Source organism: Mustela nigripes, chromosome 2, assembly GCF_022355385.1.
Source record: "Mustela nigripes isolate SB6536 chromosome 2, MUSNIG.SB6536, whole genome shotgun sequence".
NCBI classification, from domain to species: domain Eukaryota; kingdom Metazoa; phylum Chordata; class Mammalia; order Carnivora; family Mustelidae; genus Mustela; species Mustela nigripes.
In genome coordinates this window covers 125,428,490-125,452,895 of record NC_081558.1, presented here as the reverse complement: position 1 = coordinate 125,452,895, position 24,406 = coordinate 125,428,490, and the positions used below count along the sequence as shown (strand labels likewise).

At 35.5% G+C, this 24,406-nt stretch overlaps 1 protein-coding gene across 8 annotated transcripts in view; it reads right to left on the bottom strand.

Moving 5' to 3' along the window:
* PHC3 (polyhomeotic homolog 3) overlaps positions 1-24,406 on the bottom strand; it is a 78,663-nt gene that overhangs the window by 42,855 nt on the left and 11,402 nt on the right. For 5 of the 8 annotated variants that reach the window (XR_009402511.1, XM_059391567.1, XM_059391569.1 and 2 more), the window contains exons 5-7: positions 13,584-13,742; positions 11,214-11,312; positions 3,024-3,270 (exon numbers count right to left, since the gene is read on the bottom strand). Coding sequence is in view for 7 of the 8 variants with exons in the window: in XM_059391567.1 (XP_059247550.1) it covers positions 3,024-3,270; positions 11,214-11,312; positions 13,584-13,742 (505 nt within the window). In the remaining variant the exon portion in view is untranslated. The remainder of the gene's footprint in view (positions 1-3,023; positions 3,271-11,213; positions 11,313-13,583; positions 13,743-24,406) is intronic. The other 3 variants (XM_059391570.1, XM_059391573.1, XM_059391571.1) reach the window with 2 other exon arrangements.

Below are 24,406 nucleotides of genomic sequence, written 5' to 3'. Positions count from 1 at the left end.
AGAATGGAAAAATTCAGCTATTACTTAGCCAGAAGATACAAACTGCTTTGAATAACTGCAGTGTAAGGCTTGAATGAATTTATAAGTTTGGTAACTCCAAAGGTTTTTGTGGCTTAGGGTATTTCATTTGGTTTTACTTCTAATCAACACCACCACGGGAAATTGGAGTTTGGTAACACAGTTAAGAGATCTAAATTTGGTATTGCAATTGTCCTAAGAGTCTGATGGTTTTAGCTTACTGATCTCCTCCAAACCTACATAAAATACTGGCCATCAGAGGAAGGCAACGATAGGGATCCTACCACACTATCAATTAAAGAAAAGCAGAAGAGTAATTGTCAACTTAGAACCAGGTATTGGGAGCTCAGGAGAACTGAAAATCTAAAAGTAATCTCCTTGCTTGAACTAACTAACCCTGCAAGAGGTCCTAGCTTTATCTGAAGGGAGCATTCTCTTTGGAAGGAAATTAACCTACCCCCCATTATAATCTATCAAAACTATAATCACTAAAAATTGTCCCAAGCAGTCATGTCAAGTGCAGCGGGTCACTAATGCTCCGCAATGACGCCTATCAAAACTGGCCAGAGGCTGGATTGAGGCTGAAAATACTCTAAACAGTAGAGTACAAAAAGCCTGTTATCAAGCCATACAGAGACCTAGGACCTAGGCACACAGATGTTTATAAAAAAGAATTCACATCACACTATACTATGAATGGACTTATTAATTTATACATTACAACAATGCCTGCACTTATCTAAAGATTCAGATTTAAGAACTCCAAGCAGTGATACCCAATTTGAATGGGGGAAAAAAATTGTGCTATAATTTCCAAAATTCAAATGGAAAAACAGACCAACTATTAATCCACCAAATAGTTACTGTCCCCCTAATGTAAATAAGTACATATAAGGCACAACTTAGTACTGTCAAGAAAAAAGGGTGAAAAGGTGAAACAAAAGAGGGTTAAAGAAGTTAATAATTGAAAAGTACCTAACACATAAGTGTTCATTATTATCATCCTACTCTCTAAGAGCTTACTATACAGTAGAAAAACTAAGATCAGTAAGTATACAAATAACTATAAAAGAAAAAGGACCACAAAGAAACATAAAAACACTACACAGTGATGAGAGATTTCTAACTAGAGGAATATCAAACAATCCTAAAACACTGAGATTGGGTACTACAGAGAATGCAAGCAATATTAGCACAGAGGAAACATGCAAGAAAAACATATTTAGGTGGAGAGAAAGCAGACTTCAATAATATAAAATTAATCTTTAAAAAGTAATACATAGTTATAAAAAGACAGAAAGAAGGTGTTACTTGATGAAGTTGAATTAAGGGAGGACATTTTTTTTAATGAAACATATGTGGTGTCTAGCCCAGTACGTAACACACACACATACTTTCAATAAACAATAGCTGGACTGGAATAAAAACATATGCAGATATATTACAGAAGAGATACAAGTATAGTTGAGAAGCAAAGGAAGGGATCCAGCACAAGGGAGACAAAAGATTCTATAACAACTCCAAGAGAAGGTTAGGAGCTGGTAAGAAAGATACAATTGATGACATAAGCAAACAGTGTTAACTTTAAAGTAGAAAACGAGTAACTCCTTATCTTATTAGAAGTGAAGGAAGCTCAACACTGAGTAATTCTGAGATGAACAGAGGAGGTGGTAAGAAAACTCACTCTGGATGGCCCCAACATTTTCAGCCTAAGAACCATGAAGGATCTCATCTTGTGGATAGCAGAGAGAGCACATATGGGATTCAAAGGTGGATGAGAATGAAAATGACTTAGTTGATTGCCTGACATCTTCCTCTCAGAGATGGGAAAAAAAGCAACATCATAAGAAAAATAATTATACAAAATCCTTATTTTTGTAAAGTGGTAAACTCCACTCACTAACGATAACTTTTTTTAAAAAATGTGCTTTTTAAAGAGCTTTTAATTCTGTCCCACTAAAGCATATTAAATAAACTACAGGTAAATCTTTTTTTTTTTTCTTTAAACTAAAAGGTTTTTCAAGAAACAAGAGTTGACAAGGATGTGGGGAAAAAGGAACCCTCGGGCACAGTTGGTGGAAGGCAAACTGGTGCAGCCACTGTGGGAAACAGTACAGAGGTTTCTCAAAAAATTAAAAATAGAACTATCCTACAATCCAGTAATCACAATACTGGGTATTTACCCAAAGAATATGAAAACACTAATTTGAAAGGATATCTGCATCACTATTTACTGCAGTATTATTTACAACAGCCAAATTACGGAAGCAGCCCAAGTGTCCATCAACAGATAAATGGATAAAGAAGATGTGATACACACGTGCACGCACACACACACACACACACACACAAATTATTCAGCCATATAAAAGAATGAACAGAGCTAGAGAGTATAATTCTAAGTGAAATAAGTCAGAGAAAGATAAACACCGTATGACTTCACTCATATGTGGAATTTAACAAAGAAAAAAAAAATAGAGACAAACCAAAAAATAGACTCTTAACTATAGAGAACAAGCAGATGGTTACCAGAGGGGACTGGAGAGAGGTGGGAACAGGTAAAATAGGTAATGAGGATTAAGAGTACGCTTTTCTTAATGAGCATGGAGTTACATAAAGAATTGCTGAATCACTATATTGTACACCTGGAACTAATATAACACTGTACGTTAACTATACAGGAGTTAGAATTTTTTTTAATTAAGTAAATAAATAAAAAATAAAAGCCATTGGTTTTACCAATACAATGAAAGATCAGCCCATAATGAAGATGTTAATCAAATGTCAATTAACCAAAAAAATTTTTTATTATTATTTGTTTTAGCTATTGGGCTCTTTTGATTTCTCTTTCTTCAACTACAACACTGTTTTTTTTTTTAAACTCATGAAATTCACATTTTAAAATGTTTTTAAAAGTATTTTTGTTCCCATAATAGACATCTTTTGTTTTGCTCTGCCTGCTGATAAAGTGAAAAATGCAACTATTTCCAACAAGTTTATCCCACCTGGTGCTATTAACTGGTGAATACTTGATGTCCGGGTAACAGCTGTGCTTCGTGATTCCAGACTTGGACTTTCTCCCTTCTTATTACTTTCTGGAGAAGGATCTCGTTGGCTGATTTTAGAACTGGTGACTGTTGTTTTGTTATGACAAATTGTCAATGACTGAGTTTGACTAGTGCTTTTTGGCGGACCATTCTGTGAGCTAGATAATACACCCAACTTCTGGCTGCGTAATGTTAAATTCTGAACCTAAGAACCACACAACAAAAAATAAGGATGAAACAGATGGAATTAATTGAGATATGATAATCATTACCATTATAACAGCAACGACAATACATTTATAGTATGTTTTTTACATATCAAGTTCCAAGCACTTGAAATGACTGATTAATCCTAAAAGAAAGGGGAGTTATTATTCTAAGTAATCATGCCTTAAATATTAAGTAAAAATTTTTTAAAAGACATTAAGGGAATCATTAAGAACAAAATGAAAATACTATATATATATGTATATATATATATATATATCAAACGAACTATATATATGAGGAAATCACTCTGCAACATACTGCATTTTGAAGTTACCAGCTCAGAGACAGGTGAAGGGAAGGAGAGAGAAGGGTACTCCACATAAAAAGGAAAACTTGATCAAAGCCTCGGTGGCAGAAGAGCCCAGGGTGTGTAAGAGAAGGAGCAATCCCTTCAACTTCACTCTGACTCCTCCAGGCCAAGAGTGTGAAACCTTGAAGGTTACAAGTGCTTCATACTCTTGTGAGAAATTACTACATACAGTTAGGTGTGTGCATATACAATACTGTCATCCTCACACAGATCAGAAAGAAAAAGAAAAGAAAAAAAAAAACTACCCCTTCTACAGAGGTTATAAGGGAACACTCATCTTGTATATTAGAAAACTCATTCATCAAATCACCTGCCCACTGTGATAATTAAAAGCATATCCCAACTCCTTTTTAAGTCCTATTGTTATGGAATACTCACATGGCTTTGAGAACTACCTCTCATGAACTGAAAAAACCTTGAATGGGGCCTTGAAACGGGTTACACTATGACTCCTGTCTATACCCAGGGCTATTCTAAACATACCACCAATCTGAATGGTAGCAAGATCATCCCCCAATGACTTTCACCTGAGGTTTATACCATTTCCAAAGGGCAAGACAGAAAATGCCTCTCCAATAGCTGCCTAACCTTTTACCGATCTGGAAATGAATGCATTAAACACATTTATGCTAGCACTGACCCTGAGTTGGAAACTGAAACAAAACATTCTAAAGTGACAAAGCAAATGAGATACTGCTGCTTTATGCAAACTCCTGTTTCATGTGTGTTCTGTCTCTACAACTGTATCATTTAACTGATACAGGCTAAAACTTCTTTTCCTAAGTGCCAAATGCAGTGGGCAGCCAACAGCAGGTGCTGAACAAATGTTCACTTCAGAGCAGTTGAGGCTTGAAACAGTCTATTCTAAACTACTGAAAGAATTTTCTGAGACCATATGGAGCATCTTCTCAGATTTTTGTCAAATATTTCATAGCAAAGTAAGTGGACTAATAATTGTGGTATTACTGAAATTTAATACAAAAATAAAATTGCTAAAATCCAGGTTTCTCAGCTTGCCACTCAAAGCCCTCCACAATCTAGGCCCAAACCACTCTAAGCCCCATTCCCCACTATTTTAATCCACAATATTCACATTCTAGCCAAACCGTTCTGCTCACCCTTCTCCGAATACACCTTATACTTCCTCCATTTAGAGAGAGCCCCTGCTCAAGTTTCTCTTGCCTAAAATGCCATTCTCCTGAAGCCCAATGCTTTCATCAAGGCCCAGCAAAATCCCTCTCTCTCCCAAAGAAGCCTCTCCAAAGTTCCTGGTTAGAAATAATTTCTCCTCTCCTCTACAATGCCTTTCCCACAGAATTTGGACATACTGGCCTACAGCACTGACATATGTCTAGCTTATTTTAGAATTACTAATGTGTCTGTGAAATGTTGAGACACTTGCTGGCAGGCTCTCATCTCTGACATTCATTTTTGTACTCCCCACAGTTCAGTGCTACAGACATAACAGAAACTCTGCAAGTCTGAGATATTCTCCTACATCTGATTTTAAAATATATATTAACTGCCTTTTTTTTATTTTGCTAAGTGTTTAGTTCTATTTACAGTTTTCTTAGGCAATCAGTAAAATCTGTTCATATTTAACCAAAAAAAAAATCTCAACCAGTATCTAGTGGAGGCACATTAAAGTCTTTTAAGAAGCAAGGGGAAAAAACAGCATAAAACTGAACATAAGCCATAAATGATCTAGAAGTGAACCAAATCATAATAATATTCAAAGGCTAAATTATAATCTGAAAAATGAGAAAACTTTCTTTCAAATAAAAAGCACATTCACAGTATATGAGGATTTCACACAATGAACCCTAAACCTGCAGCAATCCATTTCTATAGAATAATTTTGTTCTTTGGAATTCTGAAAGAAAATGTATGTATGTGCTTATTATATGTATCATATACATTATCTATATGAATAAATTTTGGAGTATAGCCATAATAACTATGGTCATCTTGGCTTATATATTTATAATAAATTTAAAACATGTCAACCATACTCCTAGAGTACAGTAGAGTTAATTCAGCTGTTAATAGAAAGACCATATACTCAGATGTCCTTGACAGACGTTCCCTTTTGAGAAGAATCCACCCTTTCTAGATACAGAGTAGTTCTGTAATGTCCAACTTTCATTTCATCTTAACTTTTCCTATGATCAAATTATGGAAACATTCTGACTTTTAAAAATCTAGGTTGCACATGATCTATTTCTGCTAATTTCACACATTACATTTTTATAGTGGGTTACTGAAATACTCATATCTATTATTTAATTTGGCTCTAACAAATACTGTGTGAATTACTGTGTAACATCCCTTCTTTGCAGATGAGGAAACTAAGACTTAATGTCATACTGCCAACAGCAGAGCTGAGTTTCTAGCTTTTAAATCCAAAGGACTATTTTTTTCCTCAATTCTAAAAGCATTCCCTGATAGCCTTGGTAAGTAAGATTTGCTACTTTTAGTCCTATATCTTTCTGAAAGTCAGACTTTTTACTTATTTTTTTGGTCATGGTCAGGAAAAGGGATGGTGCATTTAAAATAGTAAATAAGGGTAAGATATTCCAAATTTCTTACTTTTGGACAGTATGCTACAAATGAATTTTAATACTAAGAAAATATTAACTGTTATACTGACTTCTGTAAAAGAACATTTAAAATAAAATGTCAACTTTTGCATCTCTCAATTACAAATTCATTGTTTTAAAAATTTCATATGAAGTTTAAAAATTAACAAAGTGGAGCACAAAGTTTTTCAAAACTAACAGCCCCAAATTTGAGGACAGTTACCACTAGAATATGCAAAGTATTAGCATCCCCTACCACTGTCATCTTCATTTACTGCCATTTCAAAAGCACTGCAAAGAAAAAACATTTGTAGACAAATTCCTAAAGGTCAATCCATCCCTTTAGTTTCTCAAAGTCTATCCTTGAATTAAGTCAAATTATCACAGAGCCGCATACCTGTATCACATCAAACTGGACCCCAGACCCACTTTTATAAAATTACTTTCACTATGCTCACTAAAGACACTCTAAGAGGTTTTCTCCATGAGAACACACAGGACACACTCTAGAGCACTCTCTAGAGAGCATGTTAGTTGTTTTTCTAACAGCTGGTTTATTTTACCTTGGAAACTGTGAATCATTTAAATGGCTACCTTTCTCTTTTCACTATTAGCTACTTGAAAGCTAAGAAGTGAAGTCATGATTTATCTTTAGATAATATATAACAAAAATAGTGATTAGTGGCTTGTGATATGTGCCAGGCACTATGCTAAAAACATTTGAGTATTGTCTCATTTATTCCTTTTCACAAGTCTGAGCTATTCTAGCTCACAGTGAAGAAACTGAGGCTTAAATTATATCCAACATAATTTCATTTTAATGTAGCTTAAAAACAGGCAAAACTAACATAGGTCAGGATAGTATGACTCTTGAGGGGCAGCAATGACAGGACCAAAACAGGCCATCGGGGAGGCTTCTCTGGATCCTGGTAAGTTTCTCCCTTTTGGTCTGGGTGCTTGGGATGTAAGCATATTCTGGTACAGACTGTTGAACACTTAATATATGTTCTGGATTTATATTATACTTTAATGAAAGCTTTAGAATGTCCAAAAAAGAAAAAAGAAACTGACGCTCAGGGCACCTGGCTGGCTCAGTCACTAGAGCATGCAGACTCCTGATGTCAAGGGTCATGCATTCAAGCCCCACAATGGGTACAGAATTTACTTTAGAAAAAAAAAATCTGAGGCTCAGCATAGGTAATAATAACAACTAACATCTACGTATCAGATACTGTTCTATTTTTCAATTATTTTTTAAGGATGTATTCATTTATTTGTGAGAGAGAACGTGCATGCAAGAGTGTGGTGGGAGAAGAGGGAGAGAGAATCTCAAGCAGACTCCCTGCTGAGCATGGAGTCTAACGCAGGGCTCCATCTCAGGAACCCTGAGATCAAGCATCACCTGTGCTGAAACCAACAGTTAGATGCTTAACTGACTGCCCCCCCCAAGCGCCCCTTATTTTTCAATTATTAACATATTTAATCCTCACTACAACCCTGTGAACCATTTTATAAATATTTATTTTATATTGTTGAAACTGAGGGAGAGATCAATGATATATAATGAAAAAGTGGCAGAGCATGTACTTGAACCAGGAGAGTCTAGTTCTAGAGTCCAAACTTATAACAATATGCTACACTACGATCTTGTTCAAAATCAATCAACTGGTGAGTGACAAAGCTGGCAGTTGCTGAAGTCAGAATTTTAACCCAAGTCTTTCAATTCCTCCCTTTGCAAAAAAAAGTACTGAGTACCTATAATGTTCTAGACACTAAACACATCTGTTATTCATTCTTCAACTTACCCTACAATTACATATGTCTATATAGATATATATATATACACAAATATATATGATAAAAATGTTTGATAACTTGGCTAATACAACTAATAAATAATTGAAGTGGGAGCTGAAATTAAACCCATGGAGGATTTCATGTGTGTAACTTGAAGAGGACCCTCACTCCTAACTCTATGCCACTTTTCTATTTTGATTTCTGCTTTTTTCATGCATGTTTTCAATTTATTTTATCTTGTTTTATTGTATGCATTTTATAAATCAATTAAATAAAATCTTAGTTGAAACAAAGTCAAGAATAAATAAAAAATAAAATTTAACATGTTCTGAAAGTTAATTATGGTCTATTTTTATTGGGTTTTATAAAACCAAAAGAAAACAGGAAGATCATTACTTCAACAAATCACTCCACAAAGAGATATCATAAAGGTTTAGAGGTCAAAGAACCTTAAAGATAATAAAGGTCTCATTTTGTAAATATGGAAAACTAAAGTACAAAAACGTTAAGGAATTGTGGAAGGACACAAAGCACATTAGGAGAAATCTGAGTTTAACTGATCACCATCTTTATATGCTGATATTGAAAACTGGCCTTTATTATTCAATAAAATAATAAGGAGGTTCTATGAAAAGTACCAAAGAATATTACTACTAATTTTAACTTTTACCAAAAAAATTAAGATTAAATTAAAAACAAAAAGCCAACGATGACTGTAAATTATACCTATTTCTGCCATATGCAGTCTAAAACATTAGCTACGGAAAAAATACCAAAATAGTATCATACAAAGTAATATCCTACTCAACTGGGTTTTTTTTTTTTTAAGATTTATTTGAGAGAGTGTGTGTGTGGGATAGCAGCAGTGGGACAAGAAGAGAAAATCTCAAGCAGACTCCCTGCCAAGCACAGAGCCTGAAGAGGGGCTCAATTCCATGACACTGAGATCATGACCCGAGCCAAAACCAGGAGTCAGACACTCAACTAACCACACCACCCAGGAACCCCTTCTACTCAAATGTTTGGTTTGGTTTTTTTTTTAAGATTTTTTATTTATTTATTTGACAGAGAGAGAGAGAGATCGATTGATCCCAAGTAGGTAGAGAGGCAGGCAGAGAGCGGGGGTAAGCAAGCTCCCTGTTGGGCAGACAGCCCAATGCAAGGCTCGATCCCAGGACCCTGAAATCATGACCTGAGCCAAAGGCAGAGGCTTAACCCACTGAGCCACCGAGACACTCCTACTCAATTGTTTTAATTAAAATTTATTCACGGTGCCTGGCTGGCTCAGTCCATAAAGCATGCAATTCCTGATCTCAGGGTTGTGAGTTTGAGCCCCATACTAGGTACAGAAATTACTTGAAAAAAATAAAATTAATTTTAAGAAATAAAATTATTTAATTTAATTCATTTTAGTCAACTTTACTGAGCTGTAACTTACAATAAAATGAACAAACAGTTCAAAGAGTTATACAAACGCTTTAATGAAAATATGGAACATTTCCATCACATAAAAGTTCACCCATGCCTGTCCCCAATCTCTCCCACCTTCTGAACCAGGTACCACCAATTTTTTTCACTATAAATTAGCTGTGCCTGTTCCGAAATTTCAGTGAAAAGAATCACAGGGGGGGCAGTTAGTTGAGCGCCCGACTGTTGGTTTCGGATCGGGTCATAACCAAACGGTTGTAAGATCCAGCCCTGCTCAGGCTCCACACTCAATGTGGAGAATCTGCTTTGGATTCTCTCTCACTCTCCGTCTGCCCCTCCTGCTTATGCACTCTCTCAAGTAAATAAATAAATCTTTAAAAAAAAAAAAAAAAATCACATGGTAGATATTCTCTGGTGTTTGCCTTCTTTTGCTATTATGATGTTTCTGAAATGCATCAGGAGTGTGTCCTTTTTTTATTTTTGAGTAATATTCCAGTTTGTTTATCCATTTACCAGTTAAAAGACAATGGTTGTTTCTAGTTTGGGGCTATTCTGAATACAGCTGCTACAAATATTCGTTTACATGTCTTTATACGTATATACATTTCCAAACCTCTCGGAATAAAAAACTATAAGCAGATTTGCTAGGTCACATGTTAAGTATATGTTTAACTTTATTAGGAACTGACAAACTGTTTTCCAAAGTTGTGACACCATTTTACACTCTCACTAAGAATATTATGAAATTACAGCTGCTCCAATTCCCACCAACATGTGGTATTATGAAGTTTCCTTCACTTCCACCATTTTAGTGAGTGCACAATGATATTCGTTGTGGTTTTAATTTCTGTAAGGATTATGAACAGGATGCCGAACATGTTTTCATGCGCTTATTGGCCTTTTGTATATCTTCCTTTGTGAAATGTTAAATCTTTGGCCCATTTTTTACTGATCTTACCGAGCTATAAGCATTACTTTGTATATTCTGGATACAACTCTTACGTCAGACATACGTATTATGAATATTTTCCCTCAGTCTGTGGCTTGCCTCTTCAAAAACAATGTTTTTTGAAGATTTTAACTTTGATAAATTCAGATTTGTTATTATTATTTTTTTATGGTTAGTGCTTTTTGTGTCCTAAGAAAGCTTTGCCTAGTCTACGGCCATACCATTCTGAATGCACCCGATCTCGTCAGAAAGCTTTGCATACCATACAGCTGTAAAAATAATCCTTATGTTTTCTTCTAGAGGTTTTATAGTTTAGGCTTTACCTTTAAGTCTATATTCTACTTCTAGCTCATTTTTGTGAATGGTGTGAGAAGAAAATTGAGGTTTTTTTCATAGTTTCAAATAAAATAGTATTCTATTCCATTTTTTAAGTTAAGAATTTCCCCAATTCATTTTTAAACTTAAAATCTATCTTCACTTAGTTATTACACAACTGCTTGCAAAAGAATCTACACAAAAGAATACAACTCACATAGTAAGAACAATAAGCCTGCTTTATAATAAAACTAAACATACCATGTTATAGCAAAAACTCATTAACTTTCTCTAATGTCAAATAACCTAAATATCTGTGCTTAATGGTAATTTCTATGTAACCAAAACTTCTTGAAGTTCTCACAGTATTTCATTAAATTCCAATCCAAAATGTAGGACAAAGAGCACTGAAATCATCAGCAACTTAAACACAATGTATGTTTATCTTTAACCTAAAGATCCAGACCTCAAGTACCACATTATGAAGCAGACAAGCTCACCTGAGTAGCTGCAGACTGACAGGAAGATGACGATGACGACGAGACAACAGGAATGTCAGACTGTACAGCAGCCACAGTGGTAGCGGGTGTGAAAATCAGCTGTACAGACAGAAAAACCAAAAAAATACCCTAAGACAAAAGAACGTGTCCCACACACAATGTATAGCAGGCAAGAGAGACTGAAATTTGTGACAGAAAGACAATGCAGTTTAGGACTGTCCTCTAAGCAAAAGGTTTTACGTGACAAAGGAAAGTTTCTAATACAGAACTCAAAAAAAAAAAAAAAAGCATAAACATTTTGAAACAGCTCATGATTCTGATGAGTAGAAAAATAAATCAGTGCTCCAAAAAGAAAATGTATTTTGGTAATATGAAATCCTCATACCAAATTTTACCCCAAATAAGCTATTATTTACTCAAACTTTTCCCAGCTCAGAAACTACTATGGCAGGATTTCTAAAATGAATTTATTTTCAATAGACAACCACTCTTGAATACAAATTTCAGTGAGAAACCTGAAAAGAAACACAAGAGTCTTTTCAGTCTTCTTTACCACAAAAGGTAACTATGCCCCAGACTACAGGATTTCACTCAGCTACATGGGATCTACAATACAAACCAAATTGCTCTTGATTTTAAAACTAGTCATAAAGAAATATTCATTCCAAATGTAAATGCCACATGTCAAAATACAACAACAAAATGGCCTGCAAAAAAGCTTCACATCAAATAAATAAGGAAGAAAGACATACTCAATTTATTTATTTATCACCGTCTCTTCAAATGTTATTTTTTAATGTTAAAACAGAATGCCATTAGTTTAAAAAGGCACTATCAATCCACGCAGAGATTATCCAATCCAATTTAGTATATTATGATAGTCGTTTCACACAGTGTGTAAATATTCTATTTTAAAATTGCACTAGGAGTTATTCAGGTCCTCAAACTATTCCTGTTTAAGTTAAAATTACTGACTATAGGATCTTTTATATTTCAGTTCTTTAAAATACTAAATTTAAGTGAATTAAACAATGAAGTATAACTTTCACAAGAAGGTAACTTCCAGAACAAACAACTAAAAGCACTAAAAATAAACAGAAGATGTTTGTTCTATTTAGCTTGAACCATAAGAAACTGTAAGTTTTATAAAGAGGCCAAAAGTAGTCACTTCAAATGATTCAGCCTAATTTTAAAGCACATTATTAATTAAATAAGATCTCTTAGGGGAAAAAACCCAGAAGTATGGTAATGTCCACTGAATAATCTGTAAATAAAAGGTGGGTCATGTCATTGTTTCCTATTAGAAATATGATGGAAAACTTTCTTTGTAATTTTAGTGGAGAACTGGGGATCCAGATATATATTTAGTTCATTGGACAAAGAAAGAATATAAGTAAATACATACTAGACCAAAGCTCTTGTCTAGCTACCTGCAGACATCAAATAAAGTAAATGCTAACCAACGCCTTAAAGAAGCTCAACAGGGGACGCCTGGGTGGCTCAGTTTGGTTAAGCAGCTGCCTTAGGCTCAGGTCATGATCCCAGCGTCCTGGGATCGAGTCCCGCATTGGGCTCCTTGCTTGGCAGGGAGCCTGCTTCTCCCTCTGCCTCTGCCTGCCATTCTGTCCGCCTGTACTCGCTCTCTCTCCCTCTCTCTCTGACAAATAAATAAATAAAATCTTAAAAAAAAAAAAAAAGAAGAAGAAGCTCAACAGGTAAACTAGGAAATCAGTAGGTACTCAAATACAGAAGAGCCAAATTAACATTCCTGATTAACAAAAGATTAAAGTGAACATAATAACACAAATATTTTGTTAAATTTAAGATGGGAATAACCAAAGCTAAAAGTCATCTGGTAAATTACCAGGAACTCCAATACAGATTTAAGAAGATGCCACAGTATAAATTCTAACTTATATTTAATCACAACTTTTTAACACTGCTAACTATTTAATCAAATTTAAGTTGTCAAAGATATACAATGACTTTTCATATATATTTCTACATATCACTGCAAACATTAATTTTAACTGTAAGATGCCATCAATTATAAATGCACCTCAATTTGAGAGATGTTAAGATGTGAAAAAAGTTTGAAATCCATAAAATTCGGTATTAAAAAAACAGTCACTCCATGTTACAGAATCTGTTAGCTTCCCAATGTTACTATTTGATACACCAAGAAGCCCTACCAATTAAAAGTAGAATTTTTCATGACGTAAATGTATAAGAGCTAAGCACATACATATAAAAAATTTTGTTAAACATTTCTTAAGTATTAAAAATGCCTCTTATTGCATCAAATCAAGAAACGTTTCGATCTCTCTCAAGTCCTTAAACACTGAAAAAATTTGGTAGCTCATATCTTACCATTTGAGCTCGGAGATACATTTGAGCTTGGCTTGCCGTTAGGGTAGGGGAGGTACTCCCTAGTAACATAGTCTGTTGGGTAATACTGCCGCTGGTAGAACTGGAAGCCTGGGAACGGCTTATTAACTGTGCAGGTGTAGGAGAAGTGGAGAGGTTGATCTAAGGAAGAAAACATATTAGGTCATAGGCTTCCATTTCTTGCTTCCATGCCAGTGAATTTCACCAAGGTGCAGTTAGGCAATCAATGGTATAAACTATGGCTAAGGAACCTAAAAGAGAGGGCTTCATCTATGACAGAGCCTCCCTCACTTCTTTGGGCAATTATTTGCACATATGCAAACAACAGTATGTACTGAATAGTAATTAGGATAATTTTTAAGGATATGCTCAAGGTGTTTCATTCACTAAGATTTCACTATCTTAAAATATCATTTCTACTACCTCTCAAAAATCAGGGTTAATATTCCACTATTTTAATATTCCACATACTAACTTAAAACATCTGAATCAACAGTTTATACTATTTTTTCAGATTCTGTCACATTTTGAGGGATTTCTCAGGCAAACAAAAATTAAAACACAGATAATCCATTCACATATATATAAACACACATATAACATATAATTAGTATAATGTTCTCTCTCAAAAGCTCTCAAAAAAAAATACAATTGCTACTTGTCAAACAGATGGAAAAATCCTGAGTTCTGGTTACAAAATTAAATTATAAGCACTACTGTAAAGTTATAACTTCTGTTAGAAAAAAGAAAACCAGTTCAGAGTCTACCTCTAGGATATATGAGAACCTTATAAATGGGCCTTATCTCTGAAGGCAAACTTCACAAGGAAGTAAAGGGCAAAGGGAGACATATACCCTTTTTTATTTTTCCAATTTCATACCACAAGCATATATTACCCTTTTTTTCTTCATTTTTTGTGTTTCATTTTTCTATTTGGGTCTTTTTAAATTTTTATGCATTATCCATTTTAAAAATAAATATTTTAGTAAGTAATATAACCTGATCTCAAGTACTTTTTGTGAACAAAGAATAAATTTAAGAAATAAGAAGTCACAAAATAGTTTTTTAAGCTTTTGATTCAAGCAACAAGGTAGACTAGCCTATTATAGCCATGTGCCCAAATACACTCACTGAAATGCCAAAGCAACATGAAATACCAGAATACAACTGAACTCCTAAGAGGGGAAGGGGAGGGAAATTCCCAGGTTCCAGAAAGGAAGAAACTAGCTGACACCCAGCACCAAGGCAATCTCAGGGGACACTGGTCTAAAGATAGAAGACCTGATTTTGAGCCTATTTCAGAAAAGAGCTAGAGGTAAAACCCCTATTTTGAGCCAAGATCGTCAAAAGGGGTGCTCAGTATGTGAGAAGAGAACAGGAAAAGCTCCACTCATACACTTTAAGACCAACAAGGAAGCCTGCCATCTGCCTTGCCCCGAATGGAAGGAGAAAGGCTCCTATGAGAATCAAAACCCCAGGCTTGCACCATGTGGGGGGTACACAATCCAAATCTACACTACCTGCAATTTCATAACCCATCCCAAAACATTAGCATTTAAACCAGTCCAGGACATTTGGTAAACTGAAAAAGTAAGACATCTGGTAAATTGAACAAGTACCTGGAGGAGGCTAAGTGAAGGCCATACTGGAGGACCTCTCTGTGCTGGTTTTACATAATTTCCTATGAGTCTATAATTATTCAAAAATTTAAAAGTTTTTTAAAAACTGTATAGAGGGTACAAAAGAGTTGATTAACTAATTCTCTAAACTTATCTGTATCTTTAAAGTATTATTAATTTTAATAAAATACATTATACTTACATCTATAATTCAGTGCATAAAAGCAATGAATACAATACATAGAATTATTCTGCAATATGCTTTTTGCTCCTAGCATACCACTAACGTCACATTAAGCAATACTCACCAACGCCGCCCATCTGACAAATTCAATGGATCTTTTCAGACCATTCCCTCTCAATCTTCTTACCAGCTCTTCTTTCAGGCCTAACCTCAAAATGTTCACCCCCACCATTTTTCTTCTTGAACTCCTAGATTACCACACCCACGCTCCCACAATTGCAAAAAACTCAAACCTGATGACTCTAAATCCTTAATTATAAACTCATTCTGAGCTACAGATCCACATACGTACAGAACACATCTTTCTGGGTATCTCTTATCAACTCATATTCAACATGTTCAAACACCGTTATTATTCCTTCTTAAGCCAGCTTCTCCTCAAATAATCACTGGCATCTACTAAAATCCTACAAAACAGAAGATCTGGAAGTCATCCTGATTCTTCCTTCTCCTTTACCACACATACAAAACCAGTCACATCTTACTGTTTATACACCTTTATTTTCTTTGTTTTCATTTTAATCACTTAGTTTGAGAGTCTGGGCCTATGGCACTTCCAGCTAGATTACTTCAACAGCCGCAAACTGACCTCCCTGCCTGTAATCTTGTTTCCTTCTACTTGCCAATCTTTCCCTGATCTAATTAACTATTTAAAAATGTGGATAACATTCTAGCATCACTCCTCCCACCCCTCCATACACACCTTTCACATTAGCTATATAAAGTTATTTGCGATATCATAATGTTCCACACCTCTGTGGTCCTAGTAACAATGCTCTGGACTAGTCTGGGCATCCCCCTAGTCACAGGTCCCACCCCATCTGTACCAACGTAGTGAACAGCCCTCTCTCAAAAAGCATCTGCTCTAATAAGTTTTTTCAGGCATCCCTACATCCCACAGAACTATTTCCCTTCCTTTTTGCTTGTTATCATTGATATACTTCTATCTCACCCTTCTAAACAATCATTTCTATAAGGGTAGGGATTATGAACTATTCATCTTCAAAAATATCTACAAAAATACTTTCATTCAATACGTTTATTAAGTTAATGAATACCATGTTATTTTAAGACATATTTCATAGTTTCAATGTAATATATAAGCTCATCATAAAGAGTATCAGTGTGAATGAGGAAAAAAAAACAATTTTAGTAGCATCCCTAACAAAGCAGAGTAAAAATGCAGACAGTGTGGTGATATTAGTTCAATTCTAGTTTTGATATGCTACAGAAGTTATTAGTAAGCCCCCCCAAGACTTACTATTTTCCTACATGTCTATGAATGGACATTTTGGATAAAGCCTTACTAAAAAGATTAAATCACTTTGCAGGATAAAACTGGACCCAGGTTTTCTGACTCATGTATTTTGGCATTCAGAGTGGTTTCCTACACCCTGATAGCTTGTAAATTTGGGTCACTGCAATAATAGTGCCATGGCACTTTTTTTCAGACAGTGGAAGGAAAAGAGAAGGGAGGGAGAGAAAGAAGGAATGAACTATAGTCAGGATAGACCACACAGTCTTCAAACAGAAACACAACAAAAGTCTTTCTAAAAAATGACTGGCTGGTAGCTAAAATGCCTGAGAGTGCTCTTTAAGGAAGCAGAACACACAGTATGAACAGAATGCTTTTCTTTTTCTTAAAAAAAGAAAAAAGGAAGTAAGAAAACAAAATAGTAACTTCCTAACCACCTGCATTTCCATTTTGTCTAAGTTGTGAGAACAAAAAACCAGTATCATGTTTATTTTTAAGTTCCACATAACAGGTAACATTTTAGGCAGTGTCTAACTCACAAATGCCCAACCCATGAATGAGGGCAATTATACCTCTACAAGAAGTCCACCTCCACAACTGGCCTAACTTTAAAACAAAAACAAAAAAAACCTACCCTTCCATTCCACAACAGATAAAGCTCTCCCTACTTTCTGCTTTTCTCTGCTGACCTAAGTGAAAGGCCTCAAATCATTAGCATTATATTCTCTGTCAATTCCATCCCAACATTCCTAACTCCTTTTCCCTTTAAAGCCTTGGCCAATCCTGTCACTTCATACCTGAAACCCCACACTCCCTGAAGGAACTCACTCTTTGAGCCCTTATTACTGGAAGCTCTCTTCCCAGTTGGAAGCACTAATTTCAAGAGTCACCAGAGAAAACCATGTCTACAAAGAAAAGCTGTTTAACTCACAATCACATCTTGGTGTCCCTCCAACACGAGGTTATGTAGGCTTTTTGGCTCAGAGTACTCCCTAGAACCAAAGCCCATTTGAAAACCATTGATGCTATTTGACCGATCAAAATCAATCAGGTATATCTACAGAAACATAGTACACAGACATTAAAAGGATAATGTATACCTGTATTATTCAACAACATGAAAATATCTTTATAACCAACTGCTGAATGAAAAAAACTATGGAATAACATATCCTGAACAATCCCATTTACGTAATTATAAAAATATGTGTTCATGTATACACACATATCACATATGAAAAAATGTTGAGAGAAAAGCAAATGTATATACACACAATAATGCACATGCATAAAACTGTATATTATTAAATCTCATATAGATATATAGGCATACACACACCACTTTGGAAGAATAAGCACCAAACTGTGAAAGTGAATAATACCTACTAGGGGTAAAATTTAGGATAACGTGTATTTTTTTAATCTTTTTCGTCTTTTCTGTGTAGGTACTAAATTTAGAATCAGAGAAGAAATGCTATTTTCCTTTTTTTTAATGTTTACTTTAGTACATTGTTTTTACCACTTTATTTTTTTTATTTTTATTTTTTTTTAATATTTTATTTATTTATTTGACAGAGATCACAAGTAGGCAGAGAGGCAGGGAGAGAGAGAGAGGAGGAAACAGGCTCTCCGCGGAGCAGAGAGCCTGATACAGGGCTCGACCCCAGGACCCTGGGATCATGACCTGAGCCAAAGGCAAAGGCTTTAACCCACTGAGCCACCCAGGGGCCCCTGTTTTTACCACTTTAAAGCAGTGTATACATTTTCTTGCCTCATTCTTCAGTGGGGATTTGTATATGAGTAATTTAAGTATCTAGAATATAAAATGCTATATTAAAATTTCAAATAATAATATCTACCCATGAAGATTTCCTTTAAGAGACTGTACTTTCTCACTAATAATATGAAATAAAATGTGAATCCTAGTTATTACAGAAAACCATTATTTCTACCATTTGCAATACATGCTATAAACACAACAGCAGGGACGCCTGGGTGGCTCAGTCAGTTAGGCATCTGCCTTGGGCTCAGGTCATGATCCCAGAGTTCTGGGATCAAGTCCCACATCAGACTCCTTGCTCAGTGGGGAGCCTGCTTCTCCCTCTGCTGTACTTTCCCTTTTCCCTCTCTCTGACAAATAAATAAATAAAGTCTTAAAAAAAAAAACAGCAAAACAAGAAACCTCATAACTTCCCATTTGCTTTCAGATTTTGATATCCTAAAAAATTTGCAATGCTGAAACAATTAAAATACTGGAAATACAGCATTCAGCAACGGGAATGGTTACATAAAATAAAGTGCATCCATACCATGCAACACTATACAACAGCGTGAGTGAGTGAGATTGACCTTTGTGTGCTAATACAGAAAGAGCTGAAGACTGTTGGGTGTAAAAAACAAAATGCAGAATATTGTGTTTCCAGTGCATAAAAAAAAAAAAGCACATTAACACATACACACACATTTCTTTATGCTACATATGTCCATAATACATAGGTAAAGATATGGAGGGATAACCAACAAACTGAGAAGTCAGAAGGACTGAAGAGGACTTCTGAAGGGAACTTAGCACTTTTTCACTTTTTCTGTACTATTGGAATATTTCACAAGAATGCACTAAAGCTCCTCATGACCATACGAATATTCAGACTACAGTTTTACTTTAAGGTAGTATTAAGTTTTGGAATAGTCTTCTAAACTCAATCACTTGAAATTAAAAATCCTTGATTAAAGTGCCTCCTAAAATAGGTATTAGGATGAGAACATTAGCAATAGACCACTGGGAATGACTGGTCATAACCAAGTACTCTTCTCTCAGAAAAAAACCTGTAACAGGTTCATTTGATATGTGATTGATCTGACTTAGACATGTTTAGAGAAAAGTAAACATTTTTAAGGTTCTTGATCTAGAAAACCATCTCACTGACTCAATAAGTATACTCTTTAGAAAATTTTTTAAAAACAAATAACTAGATATGTATACAAAAATATATAACAGAACTCCAAAACAAGTTTACTAATAACAGCAAAATTTCTAATATAGTCACATGAGGGCTTCAATACATGAACTTTGGGGAGATGCAATTCAGTGTATACCTTGATCTAGACCCAGAGTTAACTAGATGAAAAGAGTAACAAAAACCACTTAATTAGACAACTTAATTTTACACAGAAGAAAAATGGGGTATAAATGACTAAGGAGGCTAAACAACTTGCTCTAAGCACACCACCAGTCAGTCACAGAATAAGGACTAGAATCCATGTCCTTCACCTCCTCCATTCTATCTTTCATAATAACCCAGAATTGGTAGTGAAATCATCATGTACTCTTTCTTGTGACTTGAATTTTCAATGAGATGCACAAGACATCACTAATCACCAGACTTCCACATGAACTCCAAACTCATATATCCAATGTTTACTCAACATCTACCATAAAGTCAGACTGTCCAAAACTTAACTCTTGATTTTGTTCTCAACACCTGCTTTATCAGATCCTTCTAAATGTTCAGGCCAAAATACTACAGTTATCCTTGACTCTTCACCCTTCCTCACATCTTTGATTCAATCCATCAGCATACCCTATTAGCTCTAATTTTAAAACATATACAAATTTCAATAAAAAAATACTGGCGAAAAAAAAATTATCTAGAATCTGGCCAACTACTTCTCATCGTATCTACTGTCACCATCATGGTACAAGCCCCCAATCTTTCTTGGATTACTACAAGAATCATTTAACTCATCTCCCTGCTTCTATCTTCACCCCCCACAACCTAACATTGTCACTAAGTTAAAACCTGAGATCGGGATGCCTGGGTGGCTCAGTGGGTTAAAGCCTCTGCTTTTGGCTCAGGTCATGGTCTCAGGGTCCAGGGATCGAACCCCGCATCGGGCTCTCTGCTCAACAGGGAGCCTGCTTCCCCCCCCCCCATCTCTGCCTGCCTCTCTGCCTACTTGTGATCTCTGTTTGTCAAATAAATAAAATCTTAAAAAAAAATTTAGAATTAAAAAACCAAACAACAACAACAAAAAAACCCTGAGATCATGGGGCTTCCCTACTGAAATAGCTTTCCAATAGCTTTCCAATTTGAGTAAGAGTTTTTTTTTTTTTTTAAAGATTTTATTTATTTGACAAAGAGATCACAAGTAGAGAGGCAGCAGAGAGAGGGAAGCAGGCCCCCTGCTGAGCAGAGAGCCCGATGCGGGACTCGATCCCAGGACCCTGAGATCATGACCTGAGCGAAAGGCAGCGGCTTAATTCACTGAGCCACCCAGGTGCCCCTTGAGTAAGAGTTTTATAATCTCCTTATGACTGGACTACAATTACCTCTCTAATGTCGTCTCTAACCACACTACCACTCTCTCATTCTACTCCAGCCACAATACTCCTTTCTGTTCCTTGAGCATGTTTGCCTCCCTAACCCTCCTTCAAATACCATCTTTATTAGCCGTGCCTTCCCTGACCGCCCTAGTTAAAATAGCAAATTCCCTTATCCTATTCCCCCTTATTGCTTTATTCTTCTTTATAGCACTTACCATCTGACATATTATATACCAGCAGTTTACCATCTGTCTATCCCTAGCTCCATAAGAACAAAGTTTATTGTGTTGCTGTGTTCCCATACCTAAAGGGTTTTGACACATATTAAATGCTCAATAAATATTTGTTGTATGAATGAGTGAATATATGAATGAAAAAAAATCATAAAACTAACCGGGCTTCAAATGCTCATCTTGTCTGGCCCCATAACTACAAAGCTATTACAAACAAGGTTTTTTCCTTTTTCACTAAAATAGTACAGTGAATTTAAGTCAAAACATCTGGGATTAATGTAGATTATAAGACCAAAAAACAACAAAGAAAAGATAAAGGGAATGAGATACAAATAGCCCTTGAGTCACTTAGAGACTCATGATTGCAATTTTTCAGCTACATAATCCTTTCCAGCTGAAAATGCTCAATGAAGCAGAAGTATATAGAGAATGATAGTATAAAAGTATATAGAGAATGATAGCACCTCACTTACATTAAAACAAATAAAATTAACCTCAGGCCTATTTACATTTATGTATAGAAACACACAGTAATAAACAAGAAAGCTTTACACATAACTTTTTCACAGCAAAAGGGACTACTGAGAAGGGATGTCCCTTTTACTCTACACATTTGTAGTGTCTGTACCTTAGACAATAAGAGCATATTTGTGTTTTATTTAGGCAATATAACAATTAACAAAATAGGGGCACCTGCGTGGCTCAGGCAGTTGAGCATCTGCCTTAGGCTCAGGTCATGATTCCAGGACCCTGGGATGGAGCCTTGCGTTGAGCTTCTGGCTGAGCAGGGAGCCTGCTTCTTCCTCTCCCCCACTCGTGCTCTCTATAGCGTGCACACTCTCTCTCTCTCTCAAATAAAAAAAATCTTTTTTAAAAATTAACAAAATGAAGCTCTTCAATCCACTTCCTCAGAGAAAACTACTGATTAACAATTTGTTATGTATTACAGATATTCTTCTTGAATCATCAAGCAGATATATAATTTTTTAAAAAGTAATTTAAATGACAGGAATTGTTTCCAGAAAGATGGAATAGATATACTTTTCCCTATTCCTGCCCCTGTGGAACAGATATACTTTTCCCTATTCCTGCCCCTAAATATAACTAAAAACCCTGGATGTAACAAGCAAAAGAAGATCCTGAAAGGTGGAGAAAAGCAGACTGGCTAGGGACCTCAGACACACAGGACCACGTGGTTGTGGGCTCCCTGGTTTTCCTTTTATCTTATATTAGCCAAACTTAGAGCTGAAACAGTGTGTAACCCAGAAACACAAATTGGTGCAAACAAAAAAACACCCCAAAAGAAGTCTGCTCTTTCAAGCCAAATGAACAAGAAAGAAACTCCCTAGCAACATAGAAAACTTTTAGATAGTTGCTCTACTTCAGCCAAACACCACAGAAAACACTGTGGCCCTACCCACAACAGCAAAGACTTCCACCTACACCAGGTTGTAACAAGGCACCTCAATTGCCATAATCCCTCCAATGGATAAGCATCAGAGAAGTACGTAGAGGTAGAGAGCCAGGACTTTTATCCCAGCCATGCAGGAATAGACTACCTCCACCAACCCACCCCATCCCTAAGGTATCAGTGGAGACCAAGCGGGGAGCCGTAACATGGCATTCTTATTCCTTCCCCCGAGCCCCTCCATCCAGGGACACATCCATGGAGGTCTAGTGAGGAGCCAGAACTCTCCCCCCGCTCAGGAATTTTGAGAAGCACCCTCTCAGGTGTCAGTCTACCCTCAGACGGTATTAAGAAGTTGGCACACATTCCCTTTCAGAAGCCAGGAGCCAAAATGCAAAGTTTAAAATGATCCATAGTCTCATAATACTCAAAATGTTGAGGTTTCAATCAAAAATCACTCATACCAAGAACCAGAAAGACCAAAGCTGAATAAAAAAAGACGAGTGGATGCCAACACCAAGAAGAAAGAGATACGAGAATTCGGACAGATTTTAAAGCAGTCATTATAAAAATGCTGTAAATAAGCAACATGAGCACACTTGAATGAAAAAGCAAAATCTCTCAGCAAACAGAAGATATAAGTAAGAACCAAATGGAAATTTTAGAACTGAAAAACAGAATAATCTAAAGAAAAAACTTAATGAGATCATACTACACATTTTTGCTTTTTTCACTTAATATCTAATGAAAATCTAAGTCTCTCTGTATACATACATACAGCATTTTTTGTTAGCTGTAGTATTCCTCTGTATGAATTAACTATACATTAATCTTTGATTAATGGGCACTTACTTAAATTGTTTATAATTCATCATTATAAGTCATGCATATTTGCATAATTATGTCATTTTTACATGATTATCTGTCATAATTATCTATCATTTTTAGTAAATGACATCATTAAAAATAACAGTGATAAGTGAAAGGGAATGCACAATTTAAAATTTCATACGCAATGTCAAATAATCCTCCAGAAAAGCTGTACCAAATACATTCCCACTGATAGTAAATGAGTATATCTACTTTCTCACATCTTTGCCAACAATGGGTACTGGCTCAATGTTTTTCCTTGTTTTCTAATTTGAGAGATGTCATTGTTATTTTTATATACATTTCTTTATTACTAATACGATAAATACGTTTTCACATGTTTAGAAGCCAGAAATAGTCTTTCTTTTGAAAATTACCTGTGCAGGTCTTTTGTGAATTCTCACTGTTTATCTCACCACTATAAAAGAGCCCTTGTTATTTCACAAATATAAGCTGGTCGACCTACAAGGTACAAATATATTTTGAACCATTTTGTGTTTTTTAAGTTTGTTGATGCTTTAACTAGTTTAGGGTTCATTTTGACAAATCAAATTTAACCAAATCTAAGTCCTGTTCCCTTAAAGTACAGAGACAACAAACTAAACCCTCAGTCCCAACTAGTTTTATAGCCAAACAATCATAAAACCACCACTCTCACTACTGGTCAGTGTCTAGAATTAGTCTTTCTGTTTTAATGACGGAAGAAGAGAATGCTTGCATCCACTATGTACCTATATATTCAATTAACAACAGACTTCTCCAGTTTCCCGAGGTCGTAATCTACTCTTTAATAATATTCCATTTCCCTACTGGGATCCCACTTCTACTTTAAACCTGCGTTAATCTGGCTAA